The sequence below is a fragment of the Pelophylax lessonae genome (assembly GCF_965119305.1).
Source record: "Pelophylax lessonae genome assembly, chromosome: 11".
Taxonomy (NCBI): Eukaryota; Metazoa; Chordata; class Amphibia; order Anura; family Ranidae; genus Pelophylax; species Pelophylax lessonae.
In genome coordinates this window covers 204432666-204452337 of record NC_138778.1, presented here as the reverse complement: position 1 = coordinate 204452337, position 19672 = coordinate 204432666, and the positions used below count along the sequence as shown (strand labels likewise).

Below are 19672 nucleotides of genomic sequence, written 5' to 3'. Positions count from 1 at the left end.
GTCCTGGGGGGGTATACTTCCCGCTTTCTGCTGTAGGACTTCAGTTTTTTTCTGCCTAGTCAGGAGTAAGGACCTGGTTCCTTGCTGGGATCTCTGGTCCTGGCATTTTTTTCTTTTGGGAACTATGTGTATTGCTGTGTTTTTTCCCACCCCTCATGTTGACACTGCTTTGGGATGTCCCAAGAGTCAAAGAAGATATGAAGCTGTGTCCGTCAATGAACGAAAGAGAAAACTGGATTTTTGTCTTACCGTAAAATCCTTTTCTCTTATGTTCATTGACGGACACAGCACCCACCCCTCTGTTGAGTTGGGTTATGTATTCTTCTAACACTGCTTGTTACAAACTGAAGTCCTATAGCAGCAAGTGGGAAGTATACCCCCTAGGACTGCCCTAAGGGCATAGTCATATTTGTTTCTGCCTAGTCCTAATCCTATGGAGAGCAGCATAACCCAAGGGTCAAAGACGATATGGAGCTGTGTCCGTCAATGAACAATAGAGAAAAGGATTTTACGGCAAGACAAAAATCCAGTTTTTTTTTTTTTTTGCTATTTCGAAGTCCATTTTTGTTGCAGTTTCCCTTCAAGGATTTTCTTTGGTTAAATATAGATAAGGCTGAATTTTGTAGGCTGGCTGTATTAAAAGTGAACATACATCTCTCCATTCAGGTATGAAATTAGAGGTTGAGATCTCATTGAAAGCCTGCAGTTCTAATCTGATCATCAAAAGATTTAGGCAGATTTTAGATTATATTTTGTGTTCTACCAATTTGTAGTGCAGATCCTTTAATGGTTTATGCGTTCAGATGTAGGACCTGTAGCTTGACTGTGGTGGTTTCTGTTTTGGACTTGTATTGATGATGATAATTTGGTGATGTCGAAGAACAGTTGAGAATATGAAATGCAACAGAATTTAATTGAATTGATGACTTTTGTTCAGTTAAATTGTGTGTCTAGGCAAGATTAAAAAACATGTATGCAATACAAACACATTTTCCGTATGGTTTGCCTCTTTAAAAACACTAAGTACAGAAAAATACCCATAGATTCTGCCAGAAATCCAGTGAGCTGTTAAAGTGGTCTAAAATAACCGTAACTATAACTATTCCTAAAAACATTCCACCCCCCATACTTCCACCTAATCCTGCCTAAAATATATAAAAAAGACCTGTATCCTTACCTACTTTCAATCTGATCCAGTCCTGTTACATGATCCTGGCGCTATGTGAAAAAGGAGAAATTAACAACTGTAAAATCCAGAAGCTGTGATGCCACCAATAGACTCCTATAGCCCAGCCACTTTTGGCACTCCATCCTCTCCCCCCTGCAGCAGCTGTGGAGCTGGAGCTGTGGGATGACGTGACCAAACCGGGTTTAAAAAAAGGTAATACACACCTTTTTTATACAGGTTAGGCAGAATACAACCCCTGGCAAAAAGTGTGGAATCACCAGTCTTGTAAAATGTTCATTCAATTGTGTATAGAAAAAAAAATATTAAAATTCCAACCTTCTGGCTTTAAGAAACACTTAAAAAAAAAAAAGAAAGAAAGAAAACTGTAGTCAATTGCAACTGTTTTTGCAGATCAAGCAGAGGAAAAAAATGAAATCACTCAATTCTGAGGAAATTATGATGAAATCACCATGTACTTTGCAGTTCTAAAACAAAGATCTGCATCATATTACATCTGCTAATCGGCCAGTGGCGGAGCTAGACTTTTAAAACAGGGGTGGCAAGGTATTATTTTGGGGGGTCAATATATTGCGATACTTTTTTGCGGCGAATCCTCTTCGTTGCGCATTTTTAGTAGTGCAGAGTTACTACAGCGTGCCCCCATTCAATGCAGAGTTACTATAGTGTGCCCCCATTCCATGCAGAGTTACTACAGCATGCCCCCATTCAATGCAGTGACCAGCGTGCCCCCCATCAATGCAGTGACCAGCGTGCCGTGTCCCCTTCAATGCAGTGACCAGCATGCCCCCCATCAATGTAGTGACCAGCGTACCCCCCCATCAATGTACTAGATTGATGGGGGGACTGCTGGTCACTACATTGATGGGGGGGTACGCTGGTCACTACATTGATGGGGGGGTACACTGGTCACTACATTGAGGGGGGGTACACTGGTCACTACATTGATGGGGGGCATGCTGGCAGCATACCCCCCCATCAATGTAGTGACCAGGCCAGCATCCATTAATGTAATGACCAGCGTACCCCCCCATCAATGTAGTGACCAGCATGCCCCCCATCAATGTAGTGACCAGCGTACCCCCCCCCCCATCAGTGTAGTCACCAGCGTACCCCCCCATCAATGTAGTGACCAGCATGCCGTGTCCCCTTCAATGCAGAGACCAGAGAGACTTACCTAAGGTAGAAGAAGAAGAACACAGCCTGACACATCTATCCCACATGTTCAGTCTGCCTGACCCTGCAGCTAGTTCTCTTGACCGAGCGGTGAGTGTGGCACAGCGAACCAATCACGTCATGAGTAGCGGCACAGCGAACCAATCAGATGTACAGGCACGCGTGATTGGTTGGCTGTGCAGCTGCTCACGGCACCGCTGCTGCTCACCGCTCAGTCAGGAGAACTAGCTGCAGGCGCCCACGCTTTATCGTTCAGCTAATGTGTAATGTTTTCAGCGAGCGGGGTGGCAACAGGGGTGGCAGGGACTTTGTCTGGGGTGGCAATTGCCACCCCAGCTAGCCCTCTGACTCCGCCACTGGAGTCGGCTTGCACACCTTGGTGAGCTGTTGCACCAACCTGATTGACATGAATCATGGCTCCAACACAAGAGATGTCAGTTGAAACAAAGGAGAGCATTCTAAATCTTCTTTTAAGAAGGTAAAACATCATGGAATGTTGCAAAAGATGTTGGTTGTTCCAAGTCAGCTGTGTCTAAAATCTAGACCAAATACAAATCAATTGGGAAGGTTGTGAAAGGGAAATGGACTGGTAGACCAAGGAAGTCTTTAAAGCGGCAAGATAGAAAACGTAAAGCAATATGCCCTGAAAACATAAAATGCACAACAAACCAAATGAGGAACACATGGTTAAAAACTGGAGTCAATGTCTGTGACCGAACTGTAAGACACCACCTAACGGAAATGGGATTCACATACAGAAAAGCCAAACGTAAACCCTTATTAACACCTAAACAGAAAAAAACAAGGTTACAGTGGGCTAAAGAAAAGCAATCATGGACTTCGGATGACTGGATGAAAGCGATATTCAGTGATGAATCGGCCTGCATTGGGCAGGCTGATGATGCTGGAATTTTTGTTTGGTGACGTTCCAATGAAATATATGAAGAAAACATGCAAATTTCCACAATCATTGATGATATGGGGTTGCATGCCAGGCAAAGGTATGGGGGAAATGACAGTCATTAAATCTTCAATAAATGCACGAGTTTATATTGAGATTTTGGACACTTTTCTTATTCCATCAGTTGAAAGGATGTTTGGTGATGACATCTTTGTTTCAGCATGATGATGCATCTTGCCATAGGGCAAAAGCCGTGAAAACTTTCCTTCAAGAAAGACGCATAAGGTCAATGGCATGGCCTGCTAAATGTCCGGACCTCCATCCAATTGAAAATCTATGGTGGAAATTAAAAAAAAATGGTCTATGACAAGGCTCCGACCTGCAAAGCTGATCTGCAGTAAGAGAAAGTTGGCGATGGAATGATGGATACTGTTTGTCGATGGTTAAATCCAAGCCTCAGAAAGTTCAAGCTGTTATAAAAGCCAGAGATGGTGCAACAAAGTACTAGTGGTGTCCTTTAGAGTTTTTTTTTTTTTCTTTTTCATGATTCCATAATATTTTCCTCAAAGTTGAGTGATTCCATTTTTTTTTCTTCTGCTTAATCTGCAAAAACATTAGCAATTCACTAAAGTTTTTTTTCCAGTGTTTCTTAAAGCAAGAAGGTTAGAATGTTAAATGAAAATAGTTTCGAGGCAAGCCTGTGATTCGTTTTTTTTTTTCTAAACAATTAAATGAACATTTTCAAAGAATGGTGATTCCATACATTTTGCCAGTGATTGTATTTGGGGGGGGGGAGAGTGAACATTTGCTGACAGTGCATGTCTTCTGCTGCACTGACTTACAAAAGTTCTTAGCTCTGCCCAATACTCTTAAGCTAAACACGGAACACCCTCCGTAGGTTGTGTCAATTAATGTAGGAGAAGGGGTTCTATAGTCCAGTATTGGAGCATTTCGGTGCAGCAGAGGCAGCGCTGTCAGCTGAAACAAGAAGTTAGTTCACTGGATTTGCACTGCACTTGCAACATTTTTAACGAAAAAGTATATGCAAAATGTGCCTGTATTGCAGAGATGTACTTTTTTTTTTTATCTTGCCCAGAGCATTAAGTATGATATCGTTAGCCATATAGATAGAATGCTCAGTGTTTAAATGTTATTGAACTAGGAATGTCCAAAAATCCACTGTCCCTATTCAGTGGCCATTGAATCCTTTTTACCTTTCTCAAATTTACTTTGGGATCTCCTGGCAAAGGTATAGTATAAGGATAGGCACTCCAGTGGAACACTTGCGATTTGCTTTAGTTTCTAAAGCCTCCTAGATGGTTTTGACATAACCAAAAGTCCTGTGATGAAAGGCACAAGACTCTTTTCATTACCCTAATAGAGAAATTGAGTTGTGGCCTGTAGAGCAGGCTTTTCTCATAGGCTGTTGCTTTTTTTGCCTTGCAGTATCCTGGCCCCACCTCATCCTCTCTGCTGTCACCGTGTCTGTCTTTGTCCTTTCTACCTTGGACCCCCTACCCACCCATCAAGTGCACGTGTCCCCATCACATGTCATGCCGGCTTGTGGGAGCCTCTCTGCATATAATTCCGAGACAGATATGATGAACTGTAGAAAAGACATTGGGGGAATGTTTTTCTGTAAATGATGTTGACAGCCACTGGAAGGGTTGTATAAGAGTTAAAACATTTTCACATCTTGTTCTCCAGGCCATGTTAGTAATTAGTTTCTAGAGGTCCACAATTTTATTCCTGGAGGGCTCTGAGCTCAGAGTTTTATGGTTTCAGTAACTTTACAGAAAATGGTGACATTTGAAAGTTTTGGTCAACTCAGCAAATTCATTACCTTCTTCCAAATCCAGGTCTGTTGTAGACTTTCAAGGACCAGAGTTTATCCTCTAGTAAGCAACACCTAAATGATTATTGTAAAACCAAATTTTGGCCAACCTTGATGAGTGTTGAACTCTTGTAGGACTTTTCCACAGTGGCCTGGGGAATGTTTTTGAGTTTTATGCTACTTAGTGTTGGGCTTTATCTAGTTAGATTAATGCTAAGGCCTTTGTAGATGGTATAGTGGCTTCTAGTGTAGAGGGCTCTGCTAATGCTTGATCTGAGATTGTACATGTCTCTCTTTGAGAGGAGAGAAGCTTCTCTTGGTTCAGTGGGGCAGGAGAAAGACAAACTTGTCAGCACAAGGTGACTAACCTTTTGGCTTTCTGGGCTATTTTTTTTTTTTTTCTTGTGTTCCTGGTAGAGTGGACCAGATAGTTGGAAGAGGAGGTTCCATCAATGAAAAGGACAGGACCAAGGGTGGAACGGAGCCAGAAATGCCAGAGGACCCTAGCATGATGGGCCGTTTGGGCAAAGTGGAAAAGCAGGTAAACTCCCATGACAGGAGCTTTGTCACTGTAAAGCCCCGTACACACGCACCGATTGTTGGCCGTAAATTTTCGGCCAACGTCCGATCGGCCTATTGTCGGCTTGTTAGTATGATGCTTCCGACAACCGACTGCAACTTTTCGGCCGAACAAAATCTGGTGTGCAGGCTATAAAATTTTTGTTGGCCGTCAGCAGAACGGCCGATTGTTCCTCAGTCAGTACAGATTTCGGCCGACAAAAATGTGATGATCAAGACTGGGCATGCTCAGTGAAGAAAAAAGACACGAAAAGTAGACCAGAACATGACATCACTTCTGCAGTTGGTTGTTGTTGGCCAACAAAATTCGTGTGCAGTCTAGAGCACATTTCAACCAACACAACAACACTGGACAAAAGATGGCCAATCGGTCGGCCAACAATCGGTGCGTGTGTACGAGGCTTTAGTGGGAAGATGGTTGTCTGTGTTGAATGTTTTAATTTGTCCATGTCATGGTATATCTAGTGGTAGTCACATTAAACTGGACTTTTTCTGTACTGTTTTTAAGATATTTCCCCACTTCTCTGAGTGGCTCTTTCAGTTTGTGAGTATTGGGAGCACACCCAACATGTATAGCAAATAAGGTAAATTTGTCATGAAATGTGTCAAGGCAAAAAATGTCCAAGAAAATGAAGGAAGGCACCCTGACACTTTTCTTGACACCAGGGTTATTGGATTTTGTTGATTGAGTTCCCTGTGTGGCTTTAAGTCCAGGGCACTCAACAAATCTGAAAAAGCTGCTTGGATAAGTAGCCTAATATCTCCAGTGTTCCAGAATAAGTTTAAAGTGCTGATGTAATTTTTTTTTTTTCTTGTTATTGGTTGAACTAGATGAACTTGTCTTGTTTTTTTTTAACCAGATTAACTATGTAACTATATGTAACTACTAATGCAGAAGCTGGTTGCTCAAAGTCCTGGGAGTATGTGCTTCAGCCCATTGCAGGGGTGCTTTCTTGACTCCATCCATTTTTTTTTTTTTTTTTTTTTTACGGTCTATAGCTCATAGTGGAGATCTTCCTACACCTTTTGTCTTTAATACATACATACAAACATCTGTACTTGCCTATGTGGCTGCAGCATCATTCCAATACTGCAGCTGTCCCCCACTGGCTGTAAGACCGAGAACTGAATAATCACATGATTGCTCAGTTCTCTGTCTTCACTGAGCAGAGAACAGGGAGTGTCGATCACCGGCCTTTTGTTATGCCATTGGAGCGCTGGACTGTTGAGGGGGTGGGAGCGGCTAGCCAGTTAAGCATGTTGGGGGATCATGACATTATTGTAGGGATCCCTCCAGAGCCTGCACTGGCTCTGTAATGTCAGCCCACAGCGAGTTTTAGTCGCAGGAGTGCAGAAATAAGTGCACTCTTGGGAACCAGAAGAGAGGTGTGGCCAAAAATGCTTTGGACATACTTCCCTTTTAAGACACAGCAGCATCACCGTTCCAGGGTATGCAGATAAAAGTACTACTTTTGTAACACAATATGCAAAACCTTAGACAAAGTTGAGCTGTGTGTCAACATAATAATTTAAATAATTCACTACTGTGATTTATTCCAGGTGCTTTCCATGGAAAAGAAGTTGGATTTTCTGGTAAACATCTACATGCAGAGAATGGGAATTCCCCCTTCAGAGACAGAAGCTTACTTTGGAGCCAAGGACCGCGAGCCAGCTCCTCCATATCATAGCCCAGAAGACAGCCGGGATCCTGTAGATAAAAACAGCTGTATCACCAAGATTATCCGCTCCACAAGCTCAGTGGGCCAAAAAAACTTTAGTGCTCCACCTGCCCAGGGAACGTCTACCCCCTATTGCCCACCGTCCACCTCATGGCAGCAACAACAGCCATACCATCGGCACAGTCATGGTTCATCACCTGTTGGCGATCCAAATTCCATGGTGAGGATTCCTCCTCCTCCATCACATGAACGTTCACTTTCTGCTTATGGAGGGAGTAGACTGGGAGCTGGTGAAGAAGGGTCTGCCAAACAACGAGACAATGCAGCCCTTAGAGATAGTGATACCTCTATATCTATTCCGTCTGTGGACCATGAAGAATTGGAGCGTTCTTTTAGTGGTTTCAGCATCTCCCAGTCCAAGGAGAACCTGGATGTTTTGAACAATGGGGCAGTGGCGGGTCCCGGTCCTGTCGGCAAGGTCCGTCCTTACATTGCTGAGGGGGAGTCCGACACAGACTCTGACCTCTGTACCCCTTGTGGTCCGCCTCCTAGGTCAGCCACTGGTGAAGGACCTTATGGTGACATGGGATGGCCATCCGGGAAATAGACTAATGCTTGCATTTCTTCAGAACTTCTGTAGATACTGGCAACAAGCCATCATTGTAATGTGCCCAAAACAAGGGCTTCCTCCTCTATTTCCTCTTCCAAAGGTGCAACCACATCCAAGGATTGAGTAGCAACTGTGTGAATGTTCTTTTTGTGGCACACACTTGTATCTTAAATTTAACCAGGGCAGGTAGTTGCCAATTGAACAGAGTTTGGCTTGATTAGCAAAGTCACAGAAAAGTGGTATCTTGTCATAATGTAATCTGCCTGCTGTAAGTTTGAGGCTACAAACTCCCTAAAGTCCCTACTTTGTGTTAAACTAAATCCCTTTTTTTCAGCTGTTTCTTATTGAAGAATATTCAAAAATATCTATGGCCTTGTATTATTAGATTGCAATGAGACTTATGGTGAGCTAAATAGCACTTGAGACATGCTAAAAATCCAAAAAATAAGACTGACCAATAGGCGCACTTTAGCATGCCTTATGCACACTTAATTAAAAAAAAACTTTAGTAAAACCTATTCCCTATACAGAAATGTATAACCTTTTATTCCCATATTTCAAATAAACTTTGCTCTTTTTTTTTTTTTTTTTTGAGCTGCCCTACATCTCTCTTTTGTAAGGCTAGAACATATTTCACTATTGTACAGCTGCCCCCACCCAAAAAAAAAAAAAATTGTAACCTACACCTTTTAGAAAGGTATACAACCTATCCTCTTATGTACTGAGCACTAATAATTCTATTCTTCTCCACTTGGTGGGTGTACAGTCTTTTTTTTTTTTTTCGACATGTTTAGATATGGCAGTGGAAAATCCTGCTTGTAATATAAAATTCTTACGATCACTTGCCATCCTTGTTTGTATAATGGTGTTTCCAAACCTCACACAGCCTTTCTTCATATAGCTCTCACAGATTTTGCACATATTAAAACACGTTTCCTAAACAGTTTTGTAATGTCAGGGGTAGCAGTTAGCACAGATTGATGAAATGCCTTTTTGGTTTCTTACTGTCTTCCTTAGACCTCCTTGAATGTCGAAGGTTGAGTTGTCCTACAGCAGTCTGCTTCAGTGTGTAGCTCCGCGGCTTATTTCCTTATATGGAAGTAGGCAGCTCCGAAGAAGTGGTTTCAAAAACTCAGTAAAGGGAAAACTAGAGATGGAAGACTAGAGGAACATTAGAGAACACCAGAGATGGAAGATGTAGTCCACCAGCATCCAGTTTGACTGCTGATACTGCACCCTTAACAGATATCCTTTCTGAATGTAAATAGTTATTTGTAGTAGAAGAACAGAGAAGAGAGTTAATAGGTTCTTTTTTGTCTTTTGAGATTTGGTAAAACCTGAAACCCTCATTTAATATCATGGACTCTTCTTTCTGTGTACAGAAAAATGGAAACCTCCAAGTTTCCCAAGTGTGCAAACTTTTTCAAAAAGTTTCTCTTTGTACAGAATTGTATTTAGTTAGCATAAGAGAGAACACCCAAGCTCCAGAGACCTAAGAATGCATATTCATTTTCAAAAAGTTTCACTTTGTATAGAATTTCTTTAGTAAGCATAAGGGAGACAATTCAAGCTCCAGAGACCTAAGAATGCTTAATAATAATAATTTCTTTTTTTACTAAATAAATTATTTCCAAAAGCTGCCAAATAAACCTATAGTAAACCAACTGACCCGAAACGAAAAGTTTTATTGATCTGTGGTCATTTTGGTGCTTTTTTTTTTTTTTGTATCCCTGATGCCTTTTGCATGAAACAAGTTGACTCTGGCCACAGCATGCCAACTGCTTAAGTTGTATTTAAATTATGAAATGTATATACACAATTAACTCAGTTGCCTTATACTGTTCTGTGGTCTTGGGAGATGCTACTAACAACTTCTATAATGTAGATAAGTCAATATTTTTACTGTATGTTGTAACCTGTTAATTGATTCTACTTTGTAACTTGTAAATAATTTTGCCACATATGCGATCCCAAGGAAAGGCAAAAGATAAATGAGGGCTTTTTTTTTTTTTAAAGATATATGCAAGGAATGTGTATATATACATATAACTTTAGTGCAAATATAAGACTTTTTTTTTTTTTTTTTTACCCTTTTTGCTAACTGGGGCACAAGAAAAAGATGCTTTGTTAAATGAGATTTTGGCTTCAGTTTTTGTAACCAGATTTAGGAATTGTGTTGTGAATACAACTCCCTTTTGATGTGAATTTGATACTGTAAATGTATCAAACTTATTTTAGGAATGTGTTGGGCATGCACATAGTAATGCATGTTTGAGTCACTAAACCTCTCCTGAGAAATGTTGTCATAAACATCTCTAATTGAATAGCATCAGGTTTTTGAAGGGGAGTTCCACCCAAAAGTCATTATTCTGTTTTTATAGGACTTTGTTTCACCTGATCGTTCAGTGGCTTGCTTACTAGGTTCAAGGCCCTGGGAGAATTATCCTTTTCCTTTTCCTGTTCCTTGCCACGTACATTGCTACTGAGCTACTCGTTTCCATCCCATTATGTATTTCCATAATTGGGGCATTTGACAGGAGTATGTGACACTACTGCTCTGTTTAAATGTAATTAACCCCCATTTCATAGTCTCCCCAAAACTGCAGGCGAGCCCTTGGGTGATGGAAGAGGCCAAGGAGTTCCCAATACTTTTGTGTGGGTTTGATTTAAAAAAAAAAAATGGGCTTGATTTAAAAAAAAAAAACTGCTCCAAATATTTAAAAGGAATAAGAAATGAAGAAAAGAGCTTAACTGTTCCATGGACAGAGAATGAAAGTGCATGCAATTGGTATTATAGCAGATCCTAGTAGCTTGACATTTATAATATGTTGATATAGTGTGGGCAGTTCATAATTAAAGATTTTTCTTCAGAATAATTAAAATATGTAGGAACTGTTGAAGCAGTTGTTTCAAGCAGGCTGAGAAAAGGTTGATGCTTGAGAATGAGAAATAAGGGAAAAAAAAAAGTTTGATCATGAAATTTGAAATTGCACAAAAGTTGCAGAGTATCAAAACTAGAGGTAAGAAATGAATAGAACTTAGGAAACTGTCAATTATGATGCAAAATGATACGATGTGGCTGGTTCTGATCCACATTTTTTGCTGCAATTGAAGGCATCTGTACAGAACATCGTAGAAAGGTTTGATGATGTGGTTGCACCTTTCGATGCCCGAGGAACATTCGGTACGGAGGAAAGGATGGCGTTGACAAGCCTTCCGGTTACAAAGCTCAGGAAGAGTTACAATAGGCACCAGAATGCTTTGTATTTACTACTTTCTAGCATTTGGATTCAAGTGGAAGCTGGGAGACAGTGATGTACTTTTATAAAAAATGGGACTCCCAGGCTCCCTTCACCAGCCACCCCTGCTTTGGCTGCCCTCAACAAAGAGCCAGCCCACTGTCTTTGGCTGGTTTATTCTTATTTATTTATTTTTTCTTTTGCATTACAGCCTTGGCTTTATGTTGCACTTATTCTCTCCAAAGAAACAGTTTATATAATTGCCTTTTTTTTTTGTAAATTGGGGTTCAGTAATGGGGTCTGACACCAGGCCCATTTATATGGCCCACTAAGTTTTGGAGAGGGCCAAGGCGGTTTCACCATACCACTGCATCTTGGGCTTTTTCTGCACCTTGTGCATGGCAGTCACAATGGCTCAATGCTATGCTGTCCCCCTTCCTTGATGTTATGCATTGTGAATATTCAGCCTTAAACAAACGACTGCCAGAATTGCATGCAACATCTACATAGCTCTGCGCTCACTTCCATGGCAGGGAATGGTTAAAGGCAGGCAAAAAAAAAAAAGAACTCTTGATTTTATTAAATGCTGGAGGGGATAGCTGTGCAATTTGTTGAATTGTGTGAATTCTAATTTGTTTAATGAAAAAGGGAAATGTAGGGGTTCATCTCAGGGTCTCGTTTATTAAGACATCTAAGCAAAGACCTGTCTCGACCTGGCAATAGTCTGATATGAGCAAATCAATTCTTCATTATGGTCTCCCAATATAGGATAATTTGGCTGTTGCCTGAGATAAACTCCTTTAGATTTTTTGATAAATGAGGCCCTTTCGGTATAGTCTGTGCAGCTTTTCATGTACACTTTCAAGGATTACTCCATGCATTTGCAAATTTGCTTCTTGCCAAGCTGTCTCTTGATGATGTCAAGGATTGACGAGAGCTTGCATACTTTACATTGCAGCTTCTGGAATTATTTTTCACCTTACTTCTATGAGTCAGCTTTCATACCAATAAAACATAAAAATTTGAGAACTACCTAGTGAAAGTGCTTTAGGTAAGTCATCTGCAACTCATCTTGTAGAATCTTTATATTCACTCTTAAATTATTAAAATTGTGCAGCTGTACTGCTGACATTTTTACCTATATTTTGTCTGAGCCTGACACATTTTGTCATGAGGGTCAGGGTCAACTGAAGTCTGATAGAGCCATTCTGTCAACTGCCGATCTCACACACGGTCTACTGTTTACCAACTACTGAGCGAGTCAGATAAGATGAATATAGATTGCTACAATACTCTGATATAACATGTTTATGCATGTAGGACTTGAGCAATACTTTAGGAGTTCAGATGAAGGACAGATGGCAACTTTTAGACCTAAAATAATTCAGTAATGCATTTTTTTTTTTGCGATCATGGTCAATGAGTGATTCTCCTTAAGGGTTTTTAAATACCAAGATGCAGGTATTAAAGGGACACTGTGAGTTTCTAAACGTATGCACCTAAAGTTCCCTGCAATAAAAAAACAAAAAAAACAAAAGGGTTCTTATACTCCCCTATCTGGCAGCCCATATCTCCATCTTTTATTTTGTTCCAGCACTGCAGCCTCAATGGGTCTTTTTAATATTCAACACTTATGGGATTGTTGGTTGTCCCTAGTGACTGCTGGTACCTCCCCCCAACCCCTATGTTTCCACTGGACGCAGCAATGTAGAGGTCATCCCCAGAAATCAGAAGGGTCTGGCAGAGGATGCAGCACTGGAACAGAGGAGAGGTAGGAGATATGGACACCACAGAGGAGAGTACAATACGTCTTCTGTTGCAAGGAACTTTTAGCTGCATTTTTGAGCCTGACAGGGCACCTTCCATGAATATTGGGTTGACCTGCATTCTAGATGAAATTTTTTATTTTTTTTTTTATTGCAAGACTTTGTTTGATCCAGTCCGAAAGGTAAAATGCAGACCAGCAACTCCAAATTTCAGCAATTTTCTCTACTGTACTACAACATATTGTTGTGAATGGCTGCTGTTATATGCCCTTAACATGAAAATGCAACAATATGCAATCAAAAAGCCCAAAGGGGCCACTTGCTCTCCAGTCAAGAGCCAGCTTATCTGAAAGTCCAAAAGCTGAAGGAGTATGGAGGAAACCTTAAAAATATGCATCAGAAAAAAAATAGCTTGATACAATGAACTTGTGCACTTTTTTCCAGTGCACTCAAAAGTAATGGAAGTATTTTTAGAAGTGTTCCAGAGAGTGGTGATCAAACTGCAGAGCAGATCTGTGGTCGATAAATCTCTCCCATATAATTTCTGCCATGGTGAGAATTATTTTGGAAGTCAGAAGCCTAATCCCCAGAAGGCAGAATTTATGGGAGGGTTGCTGAGTCGACAATCTTCTACTACAGTTGGATGTATGAAAAGCAGCACAGACACCATGGTGATGTGGATGCACCCTTAAAGTATATCTAAAACCTAAAGTTGTTTTTTTCTATGTCCTATTAAAGTGACTCTATCCGTCTCCAGAAAACTAAAAAAGAAGCTCCCTGGTGAAGACAACTCTCTTGCGGGTGGCAAGTCCTAACTGCTGTAAAATAAATAAGATGTGCTGTTTTTACTGAGATATTCTGCAATAATCAAAATAAGACAATAGTGAATGTTCAAATGGCAAAGTGTCACTAGATAAGTTAAACTCCTGTTGCCCAGAACAGTGTAACAAGTGAATTACATCAAAAGGAAGATGCTCATATCGCATTAATGCGTATAAAGCTGGTTTAACCACTTCAATACAGGGCACTTTCATGCCTTTCCTGTACCCAAACAAAATTTTTATCATTTTTTTACTACAAATAGAGCTTTCTTTTGGTGGTATTTGATCGCCTCTGGGATTTTTTCTTTTTTGCTAAAATTAGAAAATTTTGAAAGTTTTTGTTTATGTTAAAAATTTTGTAAATAAGTAAGTTTTCTCCTGCACTGACGAACACTGATGAGGCTTCACTGAGGGGCACTGATGAGGCGGCACTGATGATGAGGCACTAATATGTAGCACTGATATGCAACATTGATGGGCACTCATAGGTGGCACTGTTGGTGGCACTGATAGGTGGCACAAATAGGCAGCACTAATAGATGGCACTAATAGGCAGTACTGATGAGGCACTGACAGGCATTACTAATGGGCACTGATTGGAATTCCTAATAGTGCTAATTAAAGGTGCCAATCAGTGCCTGATTGGCATCCCTGGTGGGCTCTAGTGGGCATCCCTGATGGGTCTGCACTGATTATCAATGCGCTGATGAACAGTGCAGACCCCCCCTGTCAGGAGAGCACCCGATTGTCAGCGCGAATGGAGGAAAGACGATAAACGGCACTTTTTGGTTACAATGTTATCAGCTGTGATTGGTCACAGCTGATCACATGATATAGAGCCTACGTCATAGGCTCTTTACCGGGATTGGAGATGTGGTGTGTCAGAGTGACACACCGCACCACCGATCGCCACTCTGCGTGCCCTCGCGGGTGCATGCGAGCAGCTTATCCTGCTAGGCGTCATATGACGCACAGTCAGGATAACTTAACCACTTTCCGGTTGTCATTCTGCTATATGGCAGGCGGGAGGTGGTTAATAAATAAAAATTGCACTTACATCAAGGACAATGAGTTAGAGTGATATGGGAAAAAATCTTGCACGCCCGCCTGGATCTCATCCCAGTTGATGCCTTCTAAGAGGAAACGCATTCAATATTGTTTGATTTTGCTTATTACACATCATTTATTGCATCTGACACATCATTTATTGCATTTGTTACCTAATCACTTTTAGGATAATATCGAAGTCAAAAACAGCACATCCTATTTATTTTACAACTTTTTTTTTTCTCCTCACTTGTCAAGGAGTGTTTGATTGCAGCAGTTTTTTTATTTCAAGTATTTGCAGCTCAGCGCACCTTTTTTGTATTGTTTAGAAGTCCTAACTGCTGTTTTGCAGAGCAATGGACTACAGCAAAGTCCTCAAAATATGATATTTCTGGATATTTTGGATGCCTGTGCCCACTGCTGCATGATGGGGTTCCTCCCACTACCCACTATAGGACACAAGGATGTAGCGACAGGCTGAAGAAACCATGTAGTTGAATAGGGGATCGGGTTTCTGCCTCAGTCCAGGAGCTTGTTGGACACCAATGATTCTTTGGCGATCATAGCTCTGTAAGAGTGTGAATATCAGACTTGGCACCTGTACCTGTAAACAGTACCTGCAAAAGAAGAGTGAACACCTGTCCCACCATCTGTTCCTAAGATTTCAGCTCTCATGGGGAGCAAAAGCCTCTGATAACATCTGAGCGTTTCGGATGCCTTGCCCCCCACTGCCTGCTATGGTTCCTCCTGCCCTCCTCTATGCTACTACTAGACATAAAAATGATGTTGGGCTCAACAGAAGAAACTACAGTGCACAGTGGGGGGTGCAGTTATCCAACACTCCTGAAAGTAAGAACCATAAGAATGGGAGGTGGGCTAAGTCTTTTTGCAGGTCTTGTTTTTTTTTTTTTACTCCTGGACAGTTATGTAGGAATTGTCTTTTAAAGGAGCTTTTCCATTTTCTTTAGATAGAAAGTGACCTTTTTGGGGGAAAAATATTCTTTCTTAGGCAGTTGTTACTTCAGACAAATAGAGTGGGTAAAACAGCAATAAAAACCCAAAGAAGCTTTTAACCCTCCCCGCATCATCCAAAACAAACAAAAATAAAAGATTTTAGATAAGCTTGAACTGATGAGAGGATGTGACAATTGTAGATGATATAAAAAGCTTACCCCTGCAGATGCCATACCTCACTCTGTAAATACATGGTCATGGTGTGTCAAATGGTTGCCTCTGTTGCCCACAGCCACCAATCAGGCTAAAGCGTTATGATTCCGGCTGACAGGAGGCGTGGCAGCGGGCAGCACAGAACATTTGTTATTTAGCACATGGTAATGAGTTGGAGATGGAGATGATTGAGATGAGATGGAGTGTTGGTGGCACAAAGGAAGACGTGGGATCTCATCCCTGCCAGCAGTTTTTCCAAGCAGGTTTTGATCATTTTTCTCTATAACTTCAAGAAGGTTGTTCAGCCTTGCCGAGTGCCTTTCCATGCAAAGAGAGGCTGCTATGGAGATACTGTACATTGACAGGATGTCATTAAAGCATATTTGTACAACTTATTGTGTGCCCTGCTCTTATTCCAGCCTGGAGGGGATGGTGTTAAAAAAAAATCTGTTCTCTAATTATTATTTTTAAGTTATGAATGTTTTCGGTTTTTCAGACATTACTCAACTTTAAACCCAAACCTCCCTTTAGTTTAGCATTATTTTATAGCTTTTACAACTCCTTGCAACATCACCACCAAGTTTGTAAATTTCATGGATCAATTGCATGGGCAGCTGCTGGAATCCTAGTTCCTATTGACATAGGCATGCTCCTGAGAGTCAAGACTGGAGAACTGTTTAGCCAGGAAAGAAGTCAATATATGTATGTGAAGGCTGCATTCACACCTCCTAAGTGGCGCAACTTGACTTGACTGGGCTGCGTGTCGCTTGAAAAAAGGTGCCAAAGAAGCTCAAGTACCACATTTCGGAACTGAGCCAAGAGCATTTGGTGTTACGCGACTAAAACCCATGTTTGGGGTGCCATTAGAAAATAATGGCACCTCAAGGGCTATGCATGTTTTTTGTGTGTCTCCATGTTCCGTATGTGTAAATGCAGCCTTGGGGCGAGGGACAACACTGGTTGGGTTTTCAGTGCAGTAGTGTTGTCAGCTCACTACAGTAAGATTGGCCATATATTATTCATTTTATTTTGTTCAATCAGCGAGTTAAAATAAACAAAAATTAGCTGATTCTCCCATCCACACATTCGATGTGGATGGGGGAATTACTCCTGCTGAGCCTTTGCATTCTGACAGTGGGGAGCCTTCCCACTGGCAAAATACAGTAATTGGTGTTGGTGGCTATAGCTGGCAGCACTGATCTGGAAAAATACGACTGGTTTGTACATAAGTCGATTCATAGAACAACTTGGGTGCAATCAGCCTGCCCATACATAAATTGAAATTCAAACCATCGGATTTTTGATCCATGTATGGTCGCCCTAAATTAGGAACACAATGGTTTTCTTGCAGATTAAGGCTCCTTTCACACGGGCTTTCCGTATGTCCGTTTTTCCTCCCATCCGTTTGTGGATGAAAAACGGACATAATGTATGTCTACGGGATTGCGGACGTTAGCGGATGACCATCCGCTGACATCCGTTTTGCGTGCCTTTTGTTCAGTTCCATTTTTTGAGACGGAAGAGAACCCTATTTTTCTTCCTTTTAAAAAACGGAACGGACGCAAAAACGGATGTCAGCGGAAGTCATCCACTAACGTCCGCAATCCCATAGACATACATTATGTCTGTTTTTTCATCCGCAAAGGGATGGATGGAAAACGGACATACGGAACGGACCCTACAAAACTGTTATCCGTGTCGTTTAAAAAAAAAAGTGCCTGAACGGAAAAAAAAATGGAAAGGACCCTAACTGAACATTTCTGTACAAACCTGGAGAAAAGCGCATTATCTGTAGAGATGTATTCCTATGTTTTTATTTGATTTTATTTTTCCCTGGCCTATATTTTTATAAGGGTAGAATTATTGGAGCGGTCATTGATGACTGGTTTTGAAGATGTGGATTTTGGGACCATTTCCCTCCTGCTATCCTTAGTGCCTAATCAGTCAATGATTTGGGAAAAGTAATGTGCCAAAATTATTTATTTAAAAATATTACAAACTTAAATTTCAAATTGCTGTGGAGGTTTTGTCGGACCATTTTTTTAAAGAGAAGCTATTTGATATTCTTGTCACCCAAATGTATGTATTTTGGGTATTTACAGTGCTCATCATAAATCAGTACACCCCAACAGATTTGTCAGAAAACCTTTACTTTCCTTTCAGAATCAACATTTTCTATGGGACACTATACAACAAAATACTCCCACAAATGCGGGGCATTGATTGCAATCAATATTTGGTTAGTTGCACTCTCAAAAAAGTATTTTTTCTAACAAATTTGTTCAAGACCATGTTGCAGAAATGAATACACCCCAATGAAAGTTTTAGGAGCAAAGCTAAATTTTAGACAACAAAATCCTAATGACAAGAATTCAACTACAGGGGAGCCTAATTATTCATTAAACAAGTGTCCAGCAGACAGTTGATAAAAAAAAGGGCGTTACTTAACAAAGAAATCCCTGCCCACTTCATGCTGTCAGCAATGGCACCACATGAAAGAGAAATGTCACAAAGCCTGAGAGAGAAAATAATTTCTTTACACAAGAAAGGTGAAGGCTACAAGAAGATCAGCAAAGCTTTTCTTAGCTATCAGAATACTGTAGAAAAAGTGATACAAAAATGTAACAAAGATGGAACTGCAACCTTCTCACAGGGATGTCCAGGCCGTCCACAGAAGATAACACCTTGGCAGGAGCGTCTTCTGATGAGAAGGGGTGAAGAAAATTGCGATGCAAGTTCACTGCAGCTAGCTAGCGAAGTAGAAAGCCAAACTGAGGTGATTGTTTGTTTTCCATGACACAATATGGCGTACACTGCAGGGGAAAGGCATGCATGGGTGTCGTCCATGAAGGAAGCCTCTCCTAAAGCCCATCCACAAAAAATCCTAGAATTTGCCAGGGCTCATCCTGAAAAAGACGACTAATGGGACTCTGTACTCTGCAGTGATGAGACCAATATACTGTTTTTGGAACTGATGGCTTCAAAACTGTATGCTGTCACAAAGGTGAGTACAAAGAAAAATGCATGGTGCATACTGTGAAACATGGCGGTGGCAGTGTCCTTTTGTAGGGCTGCATTTCATGGATGGTATCATGAATTCACAGATGTACTGCTATATATTGAAAGAGAAGATGCTACTATCACTCTGTGCCCTTGGTCGTTGTGCACTTTTCCAACATGACAATGATCCAAAACACACATCTAAGGCCACTTCCATTCCATGCAAGAATCCTATTTAACCACTTAAACCGCTTGCCGACTGCTCACAGTATATTTACTGCGGCAGTCAGCCCCTCACAGGCAGAGCGACGTAGGTCTACGTCGCTAGCCTGTGAGGCTCTGGGGAGCGAGCGCGTGCCGCCAGAGGCGCGCTCCCGCTCCCGTGCGGTCACGGACCCCCCGCGCGGGTCCGGTCACTCGGCGATTGTCGGGGGACAGGGAGAAAGTCAGGCGGCTTATGTAAACAAGCCGCCTGTCATTCTCCCTGGTGTAGAAACACTGATCACACGGTTCTACAATGTAGGACCGTTGATCACTGTTCCTACAGCTCAAGCCACAGCCAATCACAGTAAGAATCATGCCCCTAGGGACACAAACATCCCCTCCCTCTCAAATAAAGTTAACCCCTTCACTACCAGTGTATTTTTACAGTAACAGTGCATATGTA

General features: G+C 41.3%; 1 protein-coding gene across 8 annotated transcripts in view; it reads left to right on the top strand.

The window, feature by feature from the left end:
* The window catches only part of KCNQ2 (potassium voltage-gated channel subfamily Q member 2), a gene marked incomplete at its 3' end in the record, with an annotated part of 158990 nt that extends 150726 nt beyond the window's left edge, over positions 1–8264 (top strand). For 7 of the 8 annotated variants that reach the window (XM_082271647.1, XM_082271643.1, XM_082271642.1 and 4 more), the window contains 2 exons: positions 5515–5638; positions 7237–8264. In XM_082271647.1, coding sequence (XP_082127773.1) covers positions 5515–5638; positions 7237–7962 — 850 coding nt within the window. The remainder of the gene's footprint in view (positions 1–5514; positions 5639–7236) is intronic. The other variant, XM_082271640.1, reaches the window with a different exon arrangement.
* Between the last annotated feature and the right edge of the window lie 11408 nt (positions 8265–19672).